This window comes from Thermobia domestica, chromosome 7 (assembly GCF_964235325.1).
Source record: "Thermobia domestica chromosome 7, izTheDome1.hap1.1, whole genome shotgun sequence".
Taxonomy (NCBI): Eukaryota; Metazoa; Arthropoda; class Insecta; order Zygentoma; family Lepismatidae; genus Thermobia; species Thermobia domestica.
The window spans coordinates 74,287,473-74,311,495 of record NC_137460.1 but is presented as its reverse complement, the minus strand read 5'-3'; the positions used below and the strand labels follow the sequence as shown (position 1 = coordinate 74,311,495).

Here is a 24,023-nt window from a genome sequence, read left to right as displayed (position 1 = left end):
GGCTCGTGGCAGTCAGCACGCCATCGTGGCAGTCAGCACCTTCATATTTGAAATCAGCGACAGTCGTGGCAATCAGCACCAATAATTGGCTGTGGCAGTCAGCACCCGTGGCAGTCAGCACCTATCCTTGAAAACAGGAGGTGGACATCGAAAATTTTTAATCTTGAAGGAAGGGAGTAACAGGAGTGTCTTCAACCAGAGTAGTTAAGATATTGCAGAAACTATAGTAAATATAGCACGGAAATGAGCTAATAATCAGGAATATTTCCACGCAATGTTTCATTTGTTTTTACTCTCTTTGTGTTGGTCGATATAGGATAGTTGAGTACTCTGTTATGCACAAGGAACAGCTTACTTTAATACTTGAATCGATTATTGCAGAAAGGACCTGAATCCATTTTGTGTTGCTTTGGGATGTTAAAATTAAAACTATTTAAATCCAGGAGTGCAGATTTTTCTTGCGCTGCACCTATATTTTATACTATCGTAACACATTCGATAAATGTTCTTTATAAACCCAAAAGTTACATATATCTTTAAAGAATTATAAAAGTTCTTAATCAAAATTTTAGAAAAGGATATGATTCAGGTCCTTTCTATATTCATTGATTCAGTTATGTTCCATAGTGAAGCACAAGAGCACCTTGTTAACAGGTTGACTGCCATGAGCATCATATGTGGTGCTCACATTATTTCTCTGTGGGGCCATGAGCACCATATATGATGCTCATTGTCACAAATTACTGTGGAAGACCATAAGCATCACATATGGTGCTCGGCTCCCATTGGTACATTTTCAAGAGAAAAAATTATCGCGACAAAAATGTGATATAACTATCCATAATCGAGCCAAAGGTAAGAAGACATTTATGACCTCCTGAGACCAGTACCCTCAAATCACCTTGGCAGTCAATTAATTATATTAGATATCAATCAATCAAATTAGGTAGAAATGCAAAACGTGATACTATATAATGATAACGAAGATTTCTGTAGAAAGGTACAAATGAAACTATATATAAAATTAAATTACAAATTTTGGTTAAAAAAAATGATTCAGAAAAAATAATATTCTCATATATTTCTAGCAAAGAACAAAAGTTTTTACGATTCTTTTCAACGAAAAAGGAGCAAATTAAACTTATATTATTTCAGTACTCTAAACTTTAAGCTTTCTTCCTATGTAGAACATTACATTAGAATTCCAACGGAACGTATCGGAGGCTTTTCTATATAAAACAAAGCAATGTGGAATACCTACATAGAACATTTGAAGATTTTTTTTTTTTTTTTTGCTTTAATTGAAAAGCATAGCTACCCTAGTTGATTTCGGATCTTTCCATTATTAATATTTTTTTTCGTTTATATAAAAATAAACTATATACACTGTTCTTTCTACGCAGTATCTACTCCAGTAATTCTCATGTTGTTTGTTGTTGACGAATCTGGAACTTGTTCATGTTTACTGGACCTTACAAAGAATCACTGTGCTTCCGCTGGAAAAATTCTGGAGAACTAAGAAAAAAACAACGGATCAGGGACGAGCGAAAAAAACACTACATTATTGTTTTCATTTCTAATAATAACAAAAAAATAGTTTTTTTCTGGAATCAACATTAATGCGTAAACATTTCTTAGAATTATTTAATACAGTTAGAGATTTCTTTCAGAAGCAAAATATTCATTTTGGACTATCGGCAGTAAACTAATTTACTTGTTTTGTAGGCCTATGTTTACGAATGTTACGTTTTGTTTCTATGGAAAATTGTGCTGCTAATATTGAAAAAGCCCAAGTGAGATATAGGCCACAGTAAATTATTAGTATCACATTAGAGATTTCGAGGTGAACGATGCCCTTGGTAGATTCTGCTCCTCACTTTTGTTTACACACTATAAATTTTCTCAGGAATATTCTATTTTCAATGCCTATACTGGATCCTAATCGCCTCCACTAAAAGTTTTTGGCCTTCAATGCCATTAAACTAAATCCACCTCTCTGTATCACTGCCCACAATGATATATGTCTGGTCATATGAATGAGGGAATAATGAAGGGAAAGCGCGACTACTTAAGTTATCATTTATCAAAATAACAGATAACTACACAAATAATTCTCTGGTTATTGACTCAATTAGTCTTTGGTAAAGTTGCAACATTCATCTCTCCAATCTGACTGACTAAAATATCGGAGAAATGCACGGGCAATCTTCTGGTTATTGATGCAATTCATTTTGGATAAAATTTCAACATATATCTTAAATTTGACTGACTGAAATAACAGAGAAATGCAAGGGTAATCAATTTTCTGATTGTTGATTCAATCGGAGAAATGCACTGGTAATCTTTTTATTATTGATTCAATTCATCTTGGACAAAGTTTCAACAAATATCTCTTGAATTCGATTGGCTGAAATAACAGAGAAATGCAAGGATAATCCTCTGATTATTGATTCAATTCAAATTGGATAAAGTTTCAACATATATCTCTTGAATTTGACTGACTGAAATATCAGAGAAACGCACGAGTAATCAGTCCTCTGATTATTGATTCAATTTAACTTGGCTAAAATTTCAACAAATATATCTTGAATTTATCTGACCGAAATATCAAAGTGCATGAATAATGCTCCGAATATTGGCTCAATTTGTCTGGAATGAAGTTTCAACATCCATATCTTGTATTTAAGTAAATGAAATATCGCAAAGAAGAAGAAGAAATAAAAAGAAGTGAAGGGATATTCACCTAAATGATTGACCTAATTTGTCTCTGGGCAAAGTTTAAACATCCATCTCTTGAGTTGACTTGAATTACTTTGAATAGGTATATCGCTACCTAATCATACAATAGAAAAATACAAAGAGGTCTTTAACCTATTGGCGATTTGGTTTTGATCTATTACCAAGTTAGCAATGTACTACATCATTGTAGTGCACTTTTGTTTAAGTTCTATTTTGGTTTGTATCATGAATCACAAAGGTTTTTTTTTTTTTTAATAATATCCTTGGAAACTTTCTAAATACTACATGAAGGACAACACAGAGAATCATCCAGGTTTTCGTTCCGGTATCTGGACGATTGAGAGCTCTAGCTCTGTTTCTTCTACGTATTCACAGTTTTATGCAGAACTATATTTTCAAAAAAAAAAAAAAAAAAAAAAATATATATATATATATATATATATATATATATATATATATATATATATATATATATATATATATATATATATATATATATATCATTAATCAAGCAATTTGATAAGCGAAACAAAATACATCTTTCCAAAATGTTCTTTATTTATTTTTCCTGTGAAAACTTATATAGTTCGCATCTCACATTAAGCTATAAGTCAATTGGTGTTAAAATGAAATATGAAACTGCAAATAAATTACTTAACTACCTAAATTTGCTCTTTAACTTCATGTGTATGACAGATTTTTAACATTCTCCAATCAGTCAAAACGTTATTTTGATTACAGGATAGTACACTTGTTTAACACTCAAAAAAACATGTCAAGAAGTCCCAAGATACCGGTATATGCACGTAATGGTTTTATACCACAAATCAATAATACTTGGGAAATAAACATGAGATATAGAATTTATGGTTTGCTTTTAGATGGTTTAAAGAGTTATTTGCACAGTTCTTGTTTACGAATATTCAAACGTTATTATTTAAACACAGACCGTGTGTGTGCTTGTCAAGTTAGTGATTACTTAAATTGTTTACTTTATACGTTATGTTTCGGACTCATCTGTACTAGTTTAATGCTACGAAATCGTTATTACGAGTTGTACACTTGTCTTATTCTTACACAAAATATTGTACGTAAATAATTTGGAGTGATTGGATTTCATTTATTTCGAGAAGTTCAAATTTTAATATATGTGAGTAGTGTAACCCATGAGAATACGAGGAGAGACAGAATGGTCCTGAATTCGCTCCCCGCTGGAATGGAATGCTCTTAAAGTCTCGGATAAAGAATTAAATATTAATTTCGAATCCCATTTTAAACAGCAAATTTGGTTAAATATCATATAGTCTTGGTGTTGCTGCAAAAGGGAATTAGATTGGTTAAATTCCAACCAACCAATCAATTCAAATCTTTATAATTGTTAGCTAAAGAAGAGGGATGATAAAGAGAAATAAATGACGTAGGAAGAATAATGAAATGAAAATAGAAAGAGAAAATGCCAAAATTTGAGGTTAATACACACGGACTGGAAAAATTAAGGTCTACACGGTATGTAATTAAATACAACGGTAGACAATTTTAATATTTACTCAACAGAACAAAAGGCGTAATATTGCTGATCTGATAATAATAATAATAATAATAATAATAATAATAATAATAATAATAATAATAATAATAATAATCTATATATATAAAAGAGAACGCACAAATCCTTTGTGAACTCATCACGCTAATACGGCTGAACCAATTTCTTTCATTTTGGGGGGGTTGTTAGGATTTGGACCCTAGATGGTTTTTATCATATCACTTTAATTTTTAATTACCAGTGTCTTGAGATAATTGACCATTCAAGTGTCCATACGTACAAATCCTTTGTTATTAGTTCATCATAGGTAAAAATAAACGTATTTATATGCAACCCGCATGACCATGTGACTCGGCGGGTTAACATAAATGACAGGCGCTATAATTTTAACATTTACTGCAATTTGAAAGCGAAAAAGTAAAAATTATCTAAGTAACAAAGTTTATTGCGTTCCGGGGTGACCGCAGCGAAGCGGGGCGGGTTAACATAAATGACAGGCGATATAATGTTAACATTTACTGCAATCCGCATGACCGTGTCACTCGGCGGGTTAACATAAATGACAGGCGCTATAATGTTAACATTTACTGCAATTTGAAAGCGAAAAAGTAAAAATTATCTAAGTAACAAAGTTTATTGCGTTCCGGGGTGACCGCAGCGAAGCGGGGTGAACGCTGCTAGTAATAATAATAATAATAATAATAATATAATTAGAAAAGATTCTGAATCGTAAATTTAGGCTCCATAGTTACAGGAGATAACTCTGATCTCAGTTTCGAATGTGGGTCAAAGATTCAAATTATGGATACGAATTTCGATCTGAGACTGGAATTCAGAACAGGGATTTGGATCTCGGTTCCAGATCTCGCCGGATCAGAAATTTTTTGGTCACCCTTATAACCTAAACACCAGTTAAGACAATCCGAATCTGGGCGAGAAGTTAAATAAGATCTCCAAAGGTCAAAATCGCGACCTTGCGATTAAATAAAGTATGATTTCCAACTCATCAAACTATTTTCATTAATACATCGTAATAATAAAATGACAACCTCTCTTATGCTATATTTGTACCATTTATCCAAATCCTGTAGTTGATTTATCGCCTACAGTGAAACGTGGTCATGACATGTCATCTTTGTGATTGATGCGTCTAATGTTGTTTACACATACAGACATTTCGCAGACAAATGGTGAGGAAGAGAAGTAAGAAAAATTTTTCTTTTTCATTTTTCTTTCGATGTCTGATTTAGTCACAGCAAACAGTATATTAACACAGACAAAATACTAAGGAATAAATAAAAAAAGCCTATGGTTTTATATATATATATATATATATATATATATATATATATATATATATATATATATATATATATATATATATATATATTAGTAATAATAACAAAAATATAATCAAAAACATCAATATTTACATATTTATTCAATCCAATATGAGATATGATCAATGTTCCGTTTATAGTATTTCATGATCATGTGTCGGTAAAAATATGTGCGAATAAAAGGACAATTTCCCAACTTCAGAAGTATTGTTATGTACATACGAAAATAAAAGTATACCACTAAACAAATATCTTACTCTTTGTCCTTGTTATGTTCTGAATCGATTCGGGCTATTTATAAAACTAATAATAGTATTAATATTTAGACTGCCGCCATAAGAAAAAAAAAAGTTGACCCTTCCAGACCATGGGTAATGCTATACGGTATATGTTTCATGATAAGCTGTATAATCTTTTCCGTAATATGACTGCTTCTGCTGATATTCACGTCATTGAAACTTCACTTTATTTTTAACATCTTTCTTGCTTTTTTTTTAAAAAAAAAATTCATTACTCCTGTGAGACTGGTTCTGATAGCAACAGATATGGAAAGCTTAATAAGTAAGTTCCTCAGTGAAAGAGTTACGTACTATCTAACGGTGACTACAAAAATGGGTTTGAAATTGAATGGTAATGGGAATGTTGTGTTACAATGGTTAATTTCAAATAATAAAAAAATGTTTTAGCAATTTTTTGCTCCTCGAATTAATGTTCAGGTAATATTCTACATGCCACTATTTAATTAATTTTAAAATTAAAATCTGAAAACGATTGTCCTAGGTTCTACAAAGTTTATATTAGCTGAAATCGAAGAATGAAAACAGTATGTTGTACTTTTAGATTCCTAGGAATTTAATAAAATGTGGATGGTAACTCAAAAGCGTTTGTTATAAATACCACTTGTTTGTGCATAACGACCGGAATCTGGCGAATAACGCGAGTAATATTTGTTTCCAATGCCTCAATCGAAGTTGGATTCTCCGCGTAGACCGGAAACTTCACGTAACCGCAAAGTGGTATGAAATCACACGATCTAGATGGCCAATTCACCTGTCCAAAACATGAAATCAGTTGCTCACCGAAATTATTTCTTAAGAGTCTTTATCCCGGCGAAATTAAAATACCGCTAATTTTACAGTAATTATGTGATATTTTCAAATAGATAAAAGATAATTGAAATATGGAACAAGAGCGCCCTAGACAATATTATTTTGCGTGAGGTATTGTTATCACAAGTCACCTAGCGGCTTTCCGTTTTCAGCTGTTTAGAAGCGCGAAAATAAATGCCGATTTTCAAAATGGCTCGAAATCGAAAGCAGATAAGTGAGTCGTGATAACAGTTTCTCATGTAAAATAATATTGTCTAGGGCGCTCTTGTTCCACATTTCGATTATCTTTTATCTATTTGAAGATATCACATAATTACTGTAAAATTAGCGGTATTTTAATTTCGCCGGGATGAAGACTCTTAATAAGTCCATTGTACCACGTGCTGTATGACAAGTAGCGCTGTCTCGTTGAAACCTGATATCACCGACATCACAAGCTTGGATTTCAGGTAGCAAAGGATCCGTTATCATGGCGCGAAAGCGGATGCTATTGACGGTTAAGTTCAGGGCATCCTCATTTTTGAAGAAATATAGACTGATGATTCTGCCAGCCTAAAAAAACAACAAATGTGCATTTGTCTGGTTATAATGGTAGCTCTAGATACTCTTTGGACTGTTCATAAGCTCAAATATGGTAATTGAGCCAGAAAAGGCCTGATCACTGAACAAAATTCTGCGATAAAATAGCAGGTCATCATTGAGGTGTTCCAGAGTCCATTCACTAAAAACATGACACAAAGGAAGGTCTGGCGGCATTAATTCTTGCACGAGGTGGATTTTGTATACTTCTAAACCAAGATCCTCATGCAAAATAACCAAGTTATTGATACGAGAAACCAAGATATTGAGAACAACATCGAATCGATTGTTCATAATTATAGCGCACACTCTCAGCTATCGCTGCTATATTCTCTTCGCTACGTGCTGGACGTGGTCTATTCGATCGCTAACCATCCAATAATCTAAATTCAGTTAGAAATTGTATTCATAGTGCTGCGTTCGGTGACTCGACTACTCCGACTGTAAGCTGCTCTAAGTGCTCGAAAAATTTGCTTCACAGAGCGCTGATTTTAGAAATACAGATGTACAATTTGGAGACGCTGTTCCGATGTAAGTCTCCCCATTAGGGATGCGCACGAGACGAGTCCAGACAGGATTTTCCTGACAAAATTCGAGTCGAGACATCACTTTTACAGCACATTTTCGAGACGAGACAGCCACAAATCTTTTTTCGTGCGCATTTCTACTCCCCATGATAAAATGGTATTCAATACTGACAAGGAACAGACATAAACCTGTCATCCGAACATCCGGATCAAACCTAGTCCATTCGATAAACATAATAAACTTATGGTCATGCATAAAAAATTAAGTGCCATGGACAACGAAGTAAGTCCCTGGGCCCATTAACCCTGTTAGTATAAAGAAAATCATAGACTCGCAGTGAAATAGCTATTGCGTCAACATTTTTCATTGGAAAGTCATGGTTTATAGTTCATTCTCTTCAGCATGAAACAAGCTTTCCAGAGGTGCTATGTATTGGGGCGCATAACATACGGGGAAAATTGGGAGAATGTCAGGAAAGTTCCCTCCAGAAATCCCTTCCATCAACTTTGGACCGCTCTGGAGTGGTCCCGGGTAAAAGCACATAATCCAAATGCATCTCGATAAATACTACACGGGATAAGAAAAATGTATACCAAGTTTTGTATTGATAGAGGGTATAGACATAAGGGAAAAGCTTGTATACCAATACACGCTTTCTCCTCATACCTATTTTGTCTATTTTGAAAGCAGAATATTTGTGTTATTATTCAGACTAAACTATTTTGTCTTCATGTATTCTGTCAAAGGGTTTGAAGCTTAAAATATATAAAACAATAATTATGCCTATCACGCTGTCTGATTGCCAAACATTTTCGATTACTTTGAGATACTTCCTTAAAAATAGTTTAAAATAAAATCCTAAAGGTGAATATTCGGACTCAAAAGGAACGGGAATGGGAAATGGCGGAAACTTCATAACGAGGAAATGCATAATTTATACAGTTTACCAAATATTGCTAGAGCCATTAAATCTAGGAGGCTCAGGTGAGCAGGTCACATAAGAAGAAAATAGGAACATTTTAAAAATTTTAACTGGATACCCAATCAGAAAAGGACTATTAGGAAGACCTAGGTACATATAGAAGGACTATGTTGAGATGGATCTCGCAGAAATACAATTTAGAAACTGGATTCAATTAGCAAAGAACAAAAGTCAATGAAGAGTTTTTTAAAGGGATGTTTGAACTAATAAAAAGGATAATGAATATATACTTCCAGGAGCAAAATCAATCCCTCTCCCGTTCAAAAATTTACTTCAAGTATAAATATAGGCCCTATTTTTTAAAATTTACCGCCCCATTTCAGTACTGACGCTATACGAGAAGTGGATCCACTTATTTTAATATGGAATATGAAGCATTTGATAAGTACGGAAAAACATAATGGAAACCTATAGCGAGAATCGATGGTAATAATCATTGGTAAGTTTGAGAAACAAAAATTTACATGTCAATACAGGGGGATGTAAGGGGACAGTTCCCCCCACTCGGATTTTCGAAGAATATACGTCAAAATATATATATTTCTCACGTACTGTAGTATTTAAAATATACTTATGTTAAATACTATAATTCCTTCCCTTGATAAAGAATCCTGGGGGTGTCCTTGTTCAAAGATTATTTAAATTTATTGTTTACTCTACTGATAATTCTTTATTTGAACAAAATCTACAATACAAGACATATACCAATCGATAAACTTCATATTGAGTTGAACTAAATTATAAATCTCAGTATGAAACCTCATGCGTAGTTTTCGGGAAAATCAAGAAAAACTATTTTTTCTCCTTTTTTGTAAAAATAGAAATTGACAAGAATCATGTCACATGTTAAGTTGAAACTGATGTTCAAGTTAACTTCTTTTTGACACTTGCAAGACAATAGTACATAGTATGGTCAATGAAATATAGCCCAAAATTATAATTACCTTTAAAGTTTAATATCTGTTGAATTAAAATATTTTCCAAAGATTACTATATATATATATCAATCGGTAGATCAGAAAGTACTGAAGAAAATGCTATGCCTGAAGACACGTATATTCTAATGCGTAGTTTCCGATAAACTCGAGAAAAACTAATTTTTAAGTCGCTAAAAATTGTGTTGTTTGTGGCCAATCTGATTTAGTTGATCATTTTTATTAAGCTGGAACACGTTATTTGGTATTACTTATTATGTTGGATACGTTATTTGCTAGCTTTTATTATGCTGAAATTAGTATTTGATAATTTTTATTATCCTAGAATATGTTATTTGATAGTTTTTATTGTGCTGGAATACGTTACTTGATAGTTTTTATCATGCTGGAATATGTTATTTGATAGTTTTTATTATGCTGGAATAAGTTTCTTGATCGTTTTATTATCCTGAAATACGTTACTTCATAGTTTTTATTATAGTGGAATACGTTATTTCTTATGCACTGAATATGAAAAAATATATACTACTAATTAATAGGATATATATACTATTGCTTGATTTCTCCAACAGTAACGCAGATACTATTGTAAACGTACTAAAGAATTAAAGCAATTGTACAAGGATTGACGGACAACTGTACTGTCAGTTAACCATCGTGAAATTGCAGAAATGGATGGACAATTTTAGTAAACAATTGTTTATTACTATAACATTGATTATTATCGGAATATTAACCGCTCTAATAGTATTATGTATCGTTATTACTAAAGGACGATTGAGTGGAACATATCTGTTAGTAATTCGTTGTAATTTAACTTTTTAACAGTATTGTGAACTTAAAATAAAAATATGATCATTGTTTTATCGGCTGCTAAAATAAGAAAATCGTAAACTTCCCAATACCTCATACCCTTCAATGGGAATCGAACCTGAGTGTCCAGCGAGCAAAGAAGAAAACACTATTCATTTGTGATTATGATAATAATAATCAGCAAATGTATTGGTCTCTGCGTCACTAATCTTAATAATAAATAATTACGCTACTATATGTCGATATCCTGTGCTATCGCTTACTTGTAAATATTAACGAAATCCTTGATTCGTTAATATTATAACGATTCAAGGATTATAATATACGATTCAAGTATTATAACGATTCAAGGATTATAATATAACGATTCAAGTATTATAATATAACGATTGGAGGATATACGGTACTATAACCATACAAGGATTATAATATTATAACGATTCAATGATTATAATATTACGATTCAAGGATAAAACGAAATCCTTGAATTATCTGATAAATAAATACAGTATTTGAAGTCGTTGGTGGGAAAAATCTAAATTCTTAAATGAAAACAATTAGAACTTCTAATTAAATACGATTTTAATTTACAGTGTATACAACAGCGAGCCGAAGAGTCGACGTAACAGCTATTAGTTTCGAGGGCCGGATTAAGGGGGCTTAGGAGGCTGTAGATCCGGTTCTTCAGATAGACGGGGCCTCCACTCTGATCAAAATCTCAACTGTCTGTATAAAAGGAATCACACAAGACTCAATCATCACCGTAAGATAAAATATGACCAAAAATATGAAACAAATTTCTTTATTACATCCACCGTCTTAATTTGGAAAATTCCATTAGATATATCTAATGCATGCCATAATTGATGTCGTAGAACTATGTGTATTCTCTTACTTTCCTATTGTACTGCATTAGGCGAAATTATGGCATGTATTATGCAAAATCAGCACGGGACATATTTTTTTTTTCTAGCTTCGGGGATCCAGATGGGTTAATCCGGCCCTGGTGGTTTCACACAAACGACGAACTCACGTTCGATTCCTCGTTCGTTAGCTGAAAAATGATTTGGTCAATAAAAACAAACTTTTTTTATTTTTTGTATAGCTATTGACTTCTCTTAGTTTCTTCAAGCCGTGAAGTGTTTCAATATCTCATATCCTACAGTTCCGGCAGAGATTTATTTGATCTATATCTCATCGAGATCAGTTAAGAATACATATTATATATGAGTATATAATCAGCATATAAGGAAATTAAATTATTGTGTAAAAACATTATAGTTACATAAATAGCTTATACACATTTTTTTCCCTTTCTTTACACGGAAATATTCTTCATATGAGAATGTGCACGTGTTGTAAGCATTCCAGTGACAAAATAAGCATGAAGTATATTGGAATTCAGTATTGGAAATAAGCTCTCTCTCTCTCTGTCTCGAAAAAAAAATCTAAATTCAGACTGAAATGATTTACAATACATATCTACCATACATTCAACGTTGATCAATTAAGCATAAACATTTTAAAAATAAATTTCATAAGACTACTGAGAAAAAACATAGAAAAGGAATTAACTTCCGAAGTTTTTAATATGACTTTCATAAATACTGATAAAAATAGTTGAATTTTCTATAGTATAATTATTCTTAAGCTCTAATATAACGTTATTAAACAAAGGGGCCGCGGTGGCTCAGTGGTTGAGTGTTCACCTCTGGTACTAGGGGTCTCAGGTTCAAGCCCTGCTCCAGCCAAGTGAACTTTGTGGTGGACAAACACAGTGTGCGTGGATTTTCTCGGGGTTATCCCGTTTCCTCCCACTTTCTTCATTCCACCATTTCATTCATCTCTCATCAACACCGTCTCCTTTAGCCTAACCGGCATAACGTGGGACGTAAAACTCAAAAATTTCATTTCATTTTTTATTAAACAATAACTTAGTTTCAAGATTCAATTACATAAATAACATTCTATAATATGAATAGTGTTTAACGGGGGGGGGGGGAAGAAGGGGAACGAAATGTCTAAAGATCAGACATATACTAATCAATAGATCTTACTGAGCGGAACAAAATAATGCGGATGAGTGTAAATCCTCATGCGTAGTTTTTGAGAAAATAACAAAAATATTTTTTTTTTGTAAACTTAAAAGAAATAATATTGTACGGTTACCCAAGCCGTTTATAAAGATGAAATTGATTCTGAAGTATGTATGCCCTCATCAAGTTCGATGGCAATAGCAGAATGGTTATTTATACGAGGGTAAGTCAAAAAATATCCGCAATGTAGCTATAACTTTTGTTGCATTCTTCATGCTGACCTCTCACCTCGTTTATTTTATTGTTATGCTGTTGTGATCACGCTATGAAAGTTTGATTCTAATTCCTCCATTTGTCTTACTTTTTGTTGCAGATAGATCATGGCCGCTTCATTAGAAGTTTGTACCAAAGAGGAATAAAAAGCAGTGATCCGGTTTTTTTGTGGTCGGAAGATGTATCGGGGGGGGGGGCGTAATCCATCAAAGACTTTTGGTACAATACGGGAAGAGCGTCTTGCCGCAATGGATTGAAAAATTCAAAAAATGGTCGCAGCACAAATGTTACGCACGAGGAAGGAGCCGAACGACTGTCTACGGCCACAAATATTTCAATTCATTCGTAGACACTCTGTTGTGGCAAGACACTGTTCCCGTACTGCGCCGGAAGTCTTTGATGATTGCGACTCCTGACACACCTTCCGACCACAAAAACCGGATGAGTGCTTATTATTCCTCTTTGGTTCAAACTTCTAATGGAGCAGCCATGATCTATCTATAATAAAAAGAGTACAAATGGAGGAATTAGGATCAAACTTTCAGAGCATGACCACAACAACATAACAATAAAATAAACGAGGACAGAGGTTGGTATAAACAATGTAGCTACATTACGGATAATTTTTGATTTACCCTCGTATAAGCCCCATCTGAATGACAAAATTTCAATTAACTCTTTAATTTTGTTTTTAACTACAATTTTCTCCAAAAGATGAGGCAGATATCAATCGATAGGTCACAAAATGAGATGTCTAACTGAACAAAATTAGATGTCTTAGAATAAATTCTGCTCCCATTGGTTTTCAAGATAATAAATAAACATTACTTTTCATGGCAGTAAAAACTATGTCGTTCCTTTCCAATAATATTTCATAATTTTTTATTCTGCTAGAACAGATTTCTTTTTTAAAAATATATATATTTATGTACTGCAGAGGATTTATGTATCTATGTGTATGTGTGATTGACTTTACAAAATGCCTTAACCTTTCCGAGGCCTAGTCCGAGGTTCCTTCGACTCAAAAGTAAATGTCGACGACAGAGTATATCGCCCGTCAAAATATAGACAAGCAAACGATGTTTTTGTGTTAAGTTTTTGCTTTTGCTTGCCATTAGTTTATAAATTCATTTTGATTTTGATTTTGATTACTTTTTTTTTTTTAAAAAAAAAAAAAAGATATTTATTAATCTCCTTGTTCGTCATTTGACGTGAAGTTGTATCAAATGTAGCAAATTAAAAAAAAAAAAACACTAAAATTAGCATATATTTCTTTTTCTGAGTACTGAATGTTATAATGAATGATGCTAGAAACTGAACAATGGTTAATAATATATCTAAAATATGTTTATAGCACTATCGCTACACTCGAATTTGGATCTGGGATAAATATTCGATAATTGTTTCACATTTCAGATTTCTTTGTTTTTCTCTCTCGAGATCAAACTTTTGCATGCATTCTTTGTGAAACTTTTTTTTTTTTTTTTTTTTTAAATGACCCTTCACATATTCACGCTCATTCTTCAAGTTGCGTATTCTCTCAATTGAACCGACATCAAAACTAAACAAAGGAAAAACTGTATATACAATTTTTTTAAATTCGGAATAAATTAACCAGTTTCTATCCTGTGTTTCGTCATTAGGCGTGTAGTAAAATTTACTAAACTCCCGTCCAACGAAACCAATTAACGGGGTAAATTTCTGTTGTAGATAGAACAAGGCCTTTACTAACAATTGTATTCTAGTCTGTGTCATTTGTTTGAAAAGTAACCATATTTTTACTGGATAATTTTACAAGTTTAACTCTTTGGTGATATCTTCATTGGCTGTTGATACGTTCAACGCGGAGAAAGTGTTGACAATGACGAAGGTACTAATTCAGTAGAAACCAGTAATGGTGCTGGATCCTATCTCCTTTTGTAAGATCTTCAGGTGAATCGTCAAGTTCACAGCCGATTCCGCTCCCGCTTTCAACTTGATGTTAAGTTCTTCAATAACTTCCCATAGATCCACGAAAATGCTATGCTAGTTCGTTTCCTACATTTTATATTGTATATTCTCTGATGGTTTATGTTGTACTAGTGAAATGATCACGTGAAGATATTTTGTAAAGTCATACACTTTTAAAATTTTCAATAACAATGTAAAACTTGAAGTGCAACTCTTGATGAGTAACGTCAATTGATAACTGGACGCAGAATACTTCTGTAAGCATCTTCATCCACAAATCAAATCAAGAGACGTAACAATAGGCGGTGCAAAACTGGGACCCCTACACCCACTGTTTGAACATCACATTACTTGTTACTGAATACTTAAAATACCATGTTATTTGCTTTTGTACATATGAGATACGTACAGAGAAAAATCCGTTCTCCGGACAGCGGTATATTGTACAAATATACGGTATCCTCTTGCTTACTACAGAAATCAGTACGGAGCATACGTTATCCGTATGCTACATAGGCACTGCCCTTACATATTATATCATGCCGTTGCAGGATGTCTGACATCTAACAGTTTCCCGTATATCAAGTGCATATACTTATGTTACCTTCGTCAGCTATATGTTATATACGTCCATTTGTATGTGAGATCCTGACCGCCTACATTGTTTCATACGGAAAGTACGTATAGATGGAACACTTATACAGAAAGTATTATAAAACATGCGTTTTCAGTTATCGTCTGCTGTACATTAAGTCCAAAAACTACAGGAATTACGCATGTAACCTATCTTTTTAAGTACGCCACCTACAACTTTTTTCTCAGTGTAGTATATTATATGATTAAAATAACAATCAAGCTTGTTTTGATAGTTCCTCCCTTTCCTTGTTGAAATCTACGTAGAAAAAATAAAAATCTGTAGGCAGACTTGATTTGTTTTAGGTCTAATTATGTTTCCCGTTAGTAGCTCTCTTGAAGAAGAAACCACTTATTATTGCAGTAAGGGACCCCCAAGAACCATACATATAATCCTGGAGTATCACGTATCTTATATAAAAATCAATTCAAGAGAGGTCCTTGTAATGGGTTTTAACAAGCGGATCAATCTCCAATTACTACATCTTTAAAAATATGAAATAAAATCTGTGAGTTTTACGTCCCACGTTTATGCCGGCTAGGCTAAAGAAGACGATGATGATGAGAAATAAATGAAATCGTGGAATGAATAAAGTGGGAGGAAACGGGAGAGCCCCGGGAGAGAAATGTTAACATGTTTCAGAATTTCACTGAATGATGCACAATCTGTTGACCATAAATGTTAAGAAAAAAGTAGTACTGTGAAGCAAGGGGCCATTCCATGCACGGAGTCCCGGCAGCAGCATAATTTCTAATTTTGCTTCAGTGGGGGTAAGTAAGGCCCCCGGTGTGAGTAGATTATCGCGTTTTTTATTAATATATTATTCTATTATTCTATTGATTAAAATGCACTCCGCTCTGGAGCCCCAAATGACGCGGTTCCCCGGTTTGCTTTATGTAAAGGCCATACTGTATACCCGCATTTTACCGTTGGCAACAAATACTGCAGAATAACCAATTTAGATTAAGGGGTTAAATCCAAAATGTGGCTATTATTGAAAATGGCTTTTTAAAAAAGCAATTTATGTACAGTGTTGTTCATCAAGTTTTGTTTAGTATATCTCTTTTCTGCAAAGTATTGGAGAATCATAACAGATATTTACTAGTCTCTTATAGGCATTTATTAACATATTCTTAATCGGTATCTTAAATTTCTTGAGGCTATTTTTAATTCCTTATAGGCATTTATTAATTCTTAATCGGCATTTGTAATTCCTAGTGGCTATTTTTAATTCCCTAATGAGTCGGTATTTTAATTCTTTACAGCAATTTATTAATTTTTAATCGGATTTTTTTAAAATTTCTTATGGCTGTTTTTAATTTCTTAATAAATCGACACTTCTGTATCTATTTATAATATTCCTTACGAAAATTTATTAGTTTTTAATAGCCATTTTCAATTCCTTATGTTAATTTCTAATTTCTTAACTGATCGACATTATTAATTCTTTATGGCTATTTTTAATTCCTTCTGGCGACATTTATTAATTCTTTATCAGCATTTTTAATTCTTTAGGACTATATTTAATTCCTTACTGGCATTTATTAATCCCTGGTCGAAATTAATTATTTGTAACTCACATTTGAATAAAACAATGAGTATCAATAGATTAATTAGGTCATTAATGTACAGAAACAGTTTACAACAATTAGCTGAAACAATTTTACATGAGAAAATAGGCAGTATAAAAGGGTAATTTGCATAGAGAAAATAGCCGCTATAAAGGGTACTTTACACAGAGAAAATAGCCGGTGATAGGAGATGAACATATATGGTATATATTTAAAGGACACTATCCGGCATCCATATGATATATCTGACAAAAAAAAAAAAAAAAAAAAAATCTGGAGAACTCTGCTTACGATGGCTGATAGCGGTGCTCAAGTCCAGAACCTTCCGAATAAAAAAATATCTAAGGTGTAAGAACCCGATAACATACGGATCGCGAAATATTTCGTAAGCAAAAGATGCAAGTAGTTTAAATTCTCAGAGTTGATTTCCTATTTTCGTCTTCTCTCCATGTAGTGTCCTGCTTTGTTGAAATATTTGTCACTTGTCTCTAAATAATGGTTAGTAAAAGCGAAGTTGAGAAAAAAGGTCAATTCTCAAATTGTTTAAGAGGTTGCACAATATATATCCAAATTTCTATATTTCATTGTATGATAAATGAATAAAATGGTAATAAATTATCTCTGAGATATTAAAGGAAAGGAAGAAGATTAGAGCCCTGTCTTTACAAAATTTACCAATTTAAAGTTGGTTTTCATTAAGTGATGAAAATATCATGAACCAGCTTAACTAATCAGAGGAATAAAAGAAGTAATTTTGTAAAGACTGGTGTTGATATCTGGAATTTGCTACGTACAATTAATCATAATTTTCTGGTAAAACTATGTAACATATTATTATTATTTCTACATTAGTATGTATTACAACGCTAATGGGTTTTATGTAGCCGACCACCCTTGCCCAGAACAGAACATGAATTATCTATCCCTGATGTAAGCCATTTGTTGCATATGTACGAAAACAAATTTGATTTATTTAATTTTCAACTTGTTTTAAAAATACCGTACTTTATCCCGCTCCAAGGGATAGATTTTAAGGAAAATTTAGTTTCGACAATATTTCTTGTTGCAGAATAAAGTGACAATCAATTATTATAATTGGCCTATATATGGTCTTTCAATTTCTCAATATCACGCAGCATTTCTCTCTCTCTTTCTCTCTCTTTTCTTTTTTTTAATTCAATTACATTGGCAAAGATTTAAGCAAATGCGAATATTTACTGAACATTTTGCGTATGTGCTTCAATTTGATTTGCGAGTAGTGAATAAAGTTATCAAAATAGTGAAAAGTTTTTTTTTTTTTTTTTTTTTTGTGATCCCGCAACGAAGTACATTAATTATTGGACTTCTTCTATATTAAAGTTGATTATCCATTTGGGCAGTAATGATATAAAAGTGTGGCCCAGGGGAAATTTTCTTCCCAGAGCCACGAGTTTCCTTCCGGAACCATATATTCTATCGTGCTCAATATAGATTCTCAGTACAGTGAAGTCCCGCTAATCCGAACTAATTGGGACCGAACCCTGTTCGGATTTCGTGATTGTTCGAATTAGCCGGAATAACAATAAAATCACGGTTTGAAGCGGGTAAACGGGTCTGTTGTGTCCTAATACATAGCGTATAGTATTTCAAAATATATTCTCTGACTACAACATATGTACAGTACTGGAAAAATGTAATATTGTTGGAAAAACTTGATGCCTTTATTTTTCCACGTGCAGTACGTAGTTACATTTTTTCCGTTAGGGTTATTATTATCTTTGTGCGTGTATTTAACGGAAGTTTACTTTGTTTTCTACGATAACATGCAGCCATATTCATCCTTTTAGTTATTAATTTCCTAAAACCGTATTTTCGCCACAAAAATTTCCTCCCGGACCTGTTCGGGTTAACCGGATGTTCGGATTGCCGGTACTTCACTGTAATTTTTTTATACAATAGACTCGCGATTATCCGAGTTCCGGTTACCAAAACCTCTGGGTTTATCGAGGCAGTATAAAATCCAGATTACAGTTTTTGTAAGAGAGAGTGAGCATCTACTGATTGTTGCCGAACCGCTAAGTTCCAAACCTTCTTTAAAAAATAAGTTTTGTAAGATATTGTATGTACATAAAAAATATTCGGTTTTTATTCGTTTTAGTACACTGTAATAAACAATTCCTGTATATAAAAAAGTCATTTACAATACGCACTGCTGTACGTACCTAATAACAGCTGATCTCCATATTATCCAAATTTTTGCTTATCTGTACCAACCACTTCCGACAATCGAGAGTCTACTGTACTAATCCCCCCCCCCCAGTGTATTAAAATTTTCCTTCACCCTCCTGGAGAAAATCTGAAATCATTACTACTTTTCGGATATTGCCTATAACCGTCAGAGCAAAACTGTTTCATTGGTTTTAACTTCTTTTCTTAAGTCCTACAATAAATATGAAGTGCTAATGTGATTTTATAGGCTATATTAGTCCGTTTGAGGTAGTTTTATTGTTCTTTCCTCAAGGACGCTTCATCTATATCCCACCTTTTGGATTTCTGAACAAAGGCGCTTCTGCGCTCTAATTTGAACAATGAGATAGGAAAATATTTGCTATATTATCAAACTTAGCAAATTTCCTACCCAGAATTACTATACATTTACCAGTATCTTAATTAAATGAGTTCGTATATTTTTATTAAACTCGTAATTTCGGTCTTTTTCTAGCTTGATTTTTTTTAGATATTAAAAAGATCCACAAAATTGCGAAGGAGATATTTTTACAACTATCACGTCTACAAACTATTTCTTTTCAAATTGTTATACAAAGAACTATAATAAATAATAACTGTTAAGAGTCTTTGCTAACTTCACCCTAACTTTGTTTTGAAATTCAGTTAATAATTAGAAGACAATGAAGAATACAGGAAATATAGAGCGTAAGCCAGGAGACCTATCTCACGAAGTCACTAGACTTGTAATATGTTCTTTTGTACAAGTTATAAGGTAGCATGAACCAGAAACACTAGAATAATAGTAAAATTACTTTTGATTTGATTTAATTTGACTTTTAGTTTAGCGTCTCTTTCAGTAGTGAGGTTATATATGAGAGGCGAACTTACAGCTTAATGTGGGATCCAAACCACTCCCGCTGGGACTCGAACGTGGGTCTCCCACGCCAAAGGTACGTACGTCAACCGCTTAGCTACGAGGGAGCTCCTAATTTGTAATGATTTTATGATATATGCAATTGTAAAATATCTCATCTTGAAAAGTTTCATACTAGTATTGCCTGATTTTTGCAGACAAGTGTACTATGAAGAAGACGCTAGATATCCGTCCAATTTTAATTAGATTTTAAAATGTGAGTATGGATTTTTGCCGGGAAATCTCGTTACTAAAGTAGCGGATCGCAATTTAACACGGTAATTTTAACATTAAGTTTATATTATAGCAACTAATTGAAATTGCTAGCCTTGCCTCGATGGATTTAATACTAAAATTAGGCTTGTCAATAATATTTATTATTACAAAAATGCAAATAAAATATTGAGAAATAGGCCACTGATAATAATATATACAAAACTCTATTATGATATATGAATCAATGACTGTTTCCAAATCTTTTCTTATAGGCCAGAAATTTGGGTGGGCAGATCATAATTTGTTGGATATAACCCAAATTTATTGTAGGCCTACTAAATAAAAGGTCTTGAAAGGCCTACTAAATGAAGATTTTAGTTCATATATCATTTTGCTGATACTATATCTAGCTTACTTTTTCTTCTACATTTTGAATGTTCTTAATCGATTTTTTTAAAGTTAGACCACTAAAACTAAAAACAGCGGGAGATAAGCTTAGTGAAGAACTCATAACTCATTATTCGCAAATGTGGGTGCGGATGCCGACAGAGGTGCTGTGAACGCGGACACGGATAAAACTATTGCGGGTGAAAATTGCGATATTTTGTGTAGGACTATCCGCACAGGAATTTCTACATATGAAAGTATTAAAAGAAGAAACTGTTACAAATTTATGTTTTTCAAAGACAGTTTGTAATAAAACAAAACAAAATCGATTATAAAAATGAATAGTCCTTGCTTACGTGAATCCTTTAGTCGATAAGTCTAATGATTACATAGATTTCGACACAATTTTTACTAACTTTCTAAAAGCCACACGGTTTAAATTACAGACCCCCCCCCTCAAATCAAATCCGAATAATATGTTGACAGAAACATATGAGGATAGGAAAGAAATTGCCTAATTTTGTAGGCAACTGTACTATAAAGAACACCCTAGACGTCCTTTCAATTTTAATTAGATTTTAAAATATGAATACGGCTTTTCGCCGGGAAATCTCGCGACTAAAAGTAGTGGATCGCAAATTTGACACGGTAATTTTAACCACTAAGTTCATATTATAGCAAGTAATTGAAATTACCAACCTTACCCCAATGGATATAATGCTAAAATTGTGTTGTCATTAACATTTATTATTATAAAAGTGCAAATTTAAAAAAAAAAATATTTTTTTACCCAATGCATCCCCCGGGTGGTTCGCATCCCTAGACATCAATTCAATTTTAATTAGATGTTAAAATGTAAGTACGGCTTTTCGCCGGGAAAATCTCGTTGCTAAAACAGCGGATCGCAAATTTGACGCGGTTATTTTAACCACTAAGTTCACATTATAGCAAATAATTGAAATTGCCAACCTTACCTCAATTTATATAAAGCTAAAATTAGGGTTGTCATTAACATTCATTATTACAAAAATGCAAATTTAAAAAAATATATATTCTTACCCAATGCATCCCGGGTGATTCCGGTGTCTCCGCATAGACTCCCATGTGAAAGCTGCCGTTAGGTGTCGCCACGCTTCAGACACGGTACTACAACCATTCAGACATAAACAAAACACCACACAAAGAGAAATAAAAAATGAACGACGTGAATTAACAAACAATAATGTCAAAGCACCATTCAAAAAAAAAAAAAATCCGTATCGATATTGTGTTATGTTTATGTTGCTGCAAAAATGTCAGATTACGGCGGTGATCATAACGCGTTAGGCAAGGAGTCCCCCTCCTTGTTTCGTCAGTTAAGCCGCGTGGTCGCGCGCACTAGCAGAAAAGCACATCAAAGAACACTCGTGCTTTAGCGGTGAACCGTTGAAACAGTTCTCCGTGTAAGCTCCCGGCACGTTTCGTTCGATATCAAATGTTTTATAGCTACAAACGCTCTAAGAAATTACACAGACACACACAAGTCAATATTCAAAATGTCACCAAGACAAACACACTGTCTTCTTCTTAGTAATATATATTAGGTATTTTAAAATTCACAGAGTAAGTTTGTAAATACTGTCACCTGTTTTGTTGGTGTAATCAATATTTTAGTTCTGTCACAGATATTTGTTTATATTTTATTAATCACAACTGACGGTGAATCATTCACCTATCAGTGCACGAAAATATTTCACTTTTTTTATTTTCAGTTTTAAAATAGATATATAATTTCTCTACACTTTTGCCGCTCAATATTTTGGAATTCAATGCCACACTTCACTGTCAATCATGGTAAAAGAAACATTTTTGTTTCGAGTCAAGTAAAGATGTGCACTACAAAATTTTTTATACACGAACATGATTTGTTTTGTTTGTTTCTGCAATTCTCTTACAATAAATAAATAAATGTCACTGTACTTAATTTCACTTTGTAGAAAAATCTTGATGTTTCTATCTTCTTTAGATTATTCTATTTCCACTTGTTAACGTTTAATACGCCGATTCTTTAGCAAAAATCTTGATACAAGAATTATTTATGAAAAAAAGAACGCGCGCGCGCACACAGAAAAAAAAAGGTACTAATATTCACTTATCCGAGCACATTTTCCTCGTTGGGTTTCAAGAACGTATCGGGGACCCGAAATAACCAACCACTGTACGCTTCGACTGGTCGGCAAGGCAACCGCGCGCTCTCCTAAGCTCCCAAACAGATAGGAGGAGACTACACTAGTGCCTCTACCGACGGATTGAAGAACTTTCTCAAAGGAAGGAAGACTAGAAAGAAATAAAGTTGACTGACTGAAAGTTTTTTTTTTTTGGTTTGGTTTTGTTCGTGACAGCAGTTGTCAGGGGGCATCAATGAAGGGAGTTTGGGCATTTCTAAACACCCACCTCCCTGTTGTAAGCTTACGGTTTTTAGGGGGTGACAGAATGGGGTGGTTCAAATTCACAAAAATGAAGACCTGAAGGAAAATGCGTAGAGGAGAAGAGAGAATAAAAAGGTATTATACTATGTATATTGAGTACAATGTTTGGAGTAATAGCAGGGGGTTATGATTTTTGTGTGACCCACACGCACATTCCGTTTTCCTCACTCCAGAGTCCACCTGCAGGGGGTCAGTTGTGAAACGAGGCACCCCCGCCGAGGGTGTACAATATTATTTCTGTTGTAATACGACGACGAAAACGAGGAGCTAGGAAATGTTTGACCATTGCTGATATACTATATATTACTTTTTTATAAAGCTATTCTTTTGTTGCAAGGTTTCAACCACTGGAAATACCTCCTCGTAAACAGTAAAATATACCAGATATATCATACACAGTATAAACACAAACACTAACGCTCTCGCCTTCCGTGCGAGCGGTCCCGGGTTCGATTCCCGGTGGCGACACTCGGTCGAAAAAAGTGTAACACGTTTTTCAGGCCAGCCACCCTAAATGGGGGTTTTCCTCATTCACACCAGGCAAATGCCGGGGTGGTACCTAACTTACAGATCCCGGGCCGCTTCCTTCCTTCCCCAATCGTTTCTTCCTTCCCTTTCCCCAGATTGTGTGCTCGCCGAGGGACGTCATCCCTCAAATCGTGACGGGCTAAATGGCCTTAGATGCCGAAAGCCCACAAATCTAAATCCCTAACAAACACAAACACAATAACAGACGTATATTGGTTGATTTGAGTTAAACGCCCTGTTCAATACTGAGGTTATATGAGGCGTGGAC

At 33.6% G+C, this 24,023-nt stretch overlaps 1 protein-coding gene across 1 annotated transcript in view; it reads right to left on the bottom strand.

Annotated features, from left to right (window-relative positions):
- LOC145690195 (uncharacterized) overlaps window positions 1–23,028 on the bottom strand; it is a 234,848-nt gene extending 211,820 nt beyond the window's left edge. The window contains exon 1 of the mRNA XM_081764844.1: window positions 21,819–23,028. Coding sequence (XP_081620970.1) covers window positions 21,819–21,863 — 45 coding nt within the window. The 5' untranslated portion in view covers window positions 21,864–23,028. The remainder of the gene's footprint in view (window positions 1–21,818) is intronic.
- Window positions 23,029–24,023: the final 995 nt, after the last annotated feature.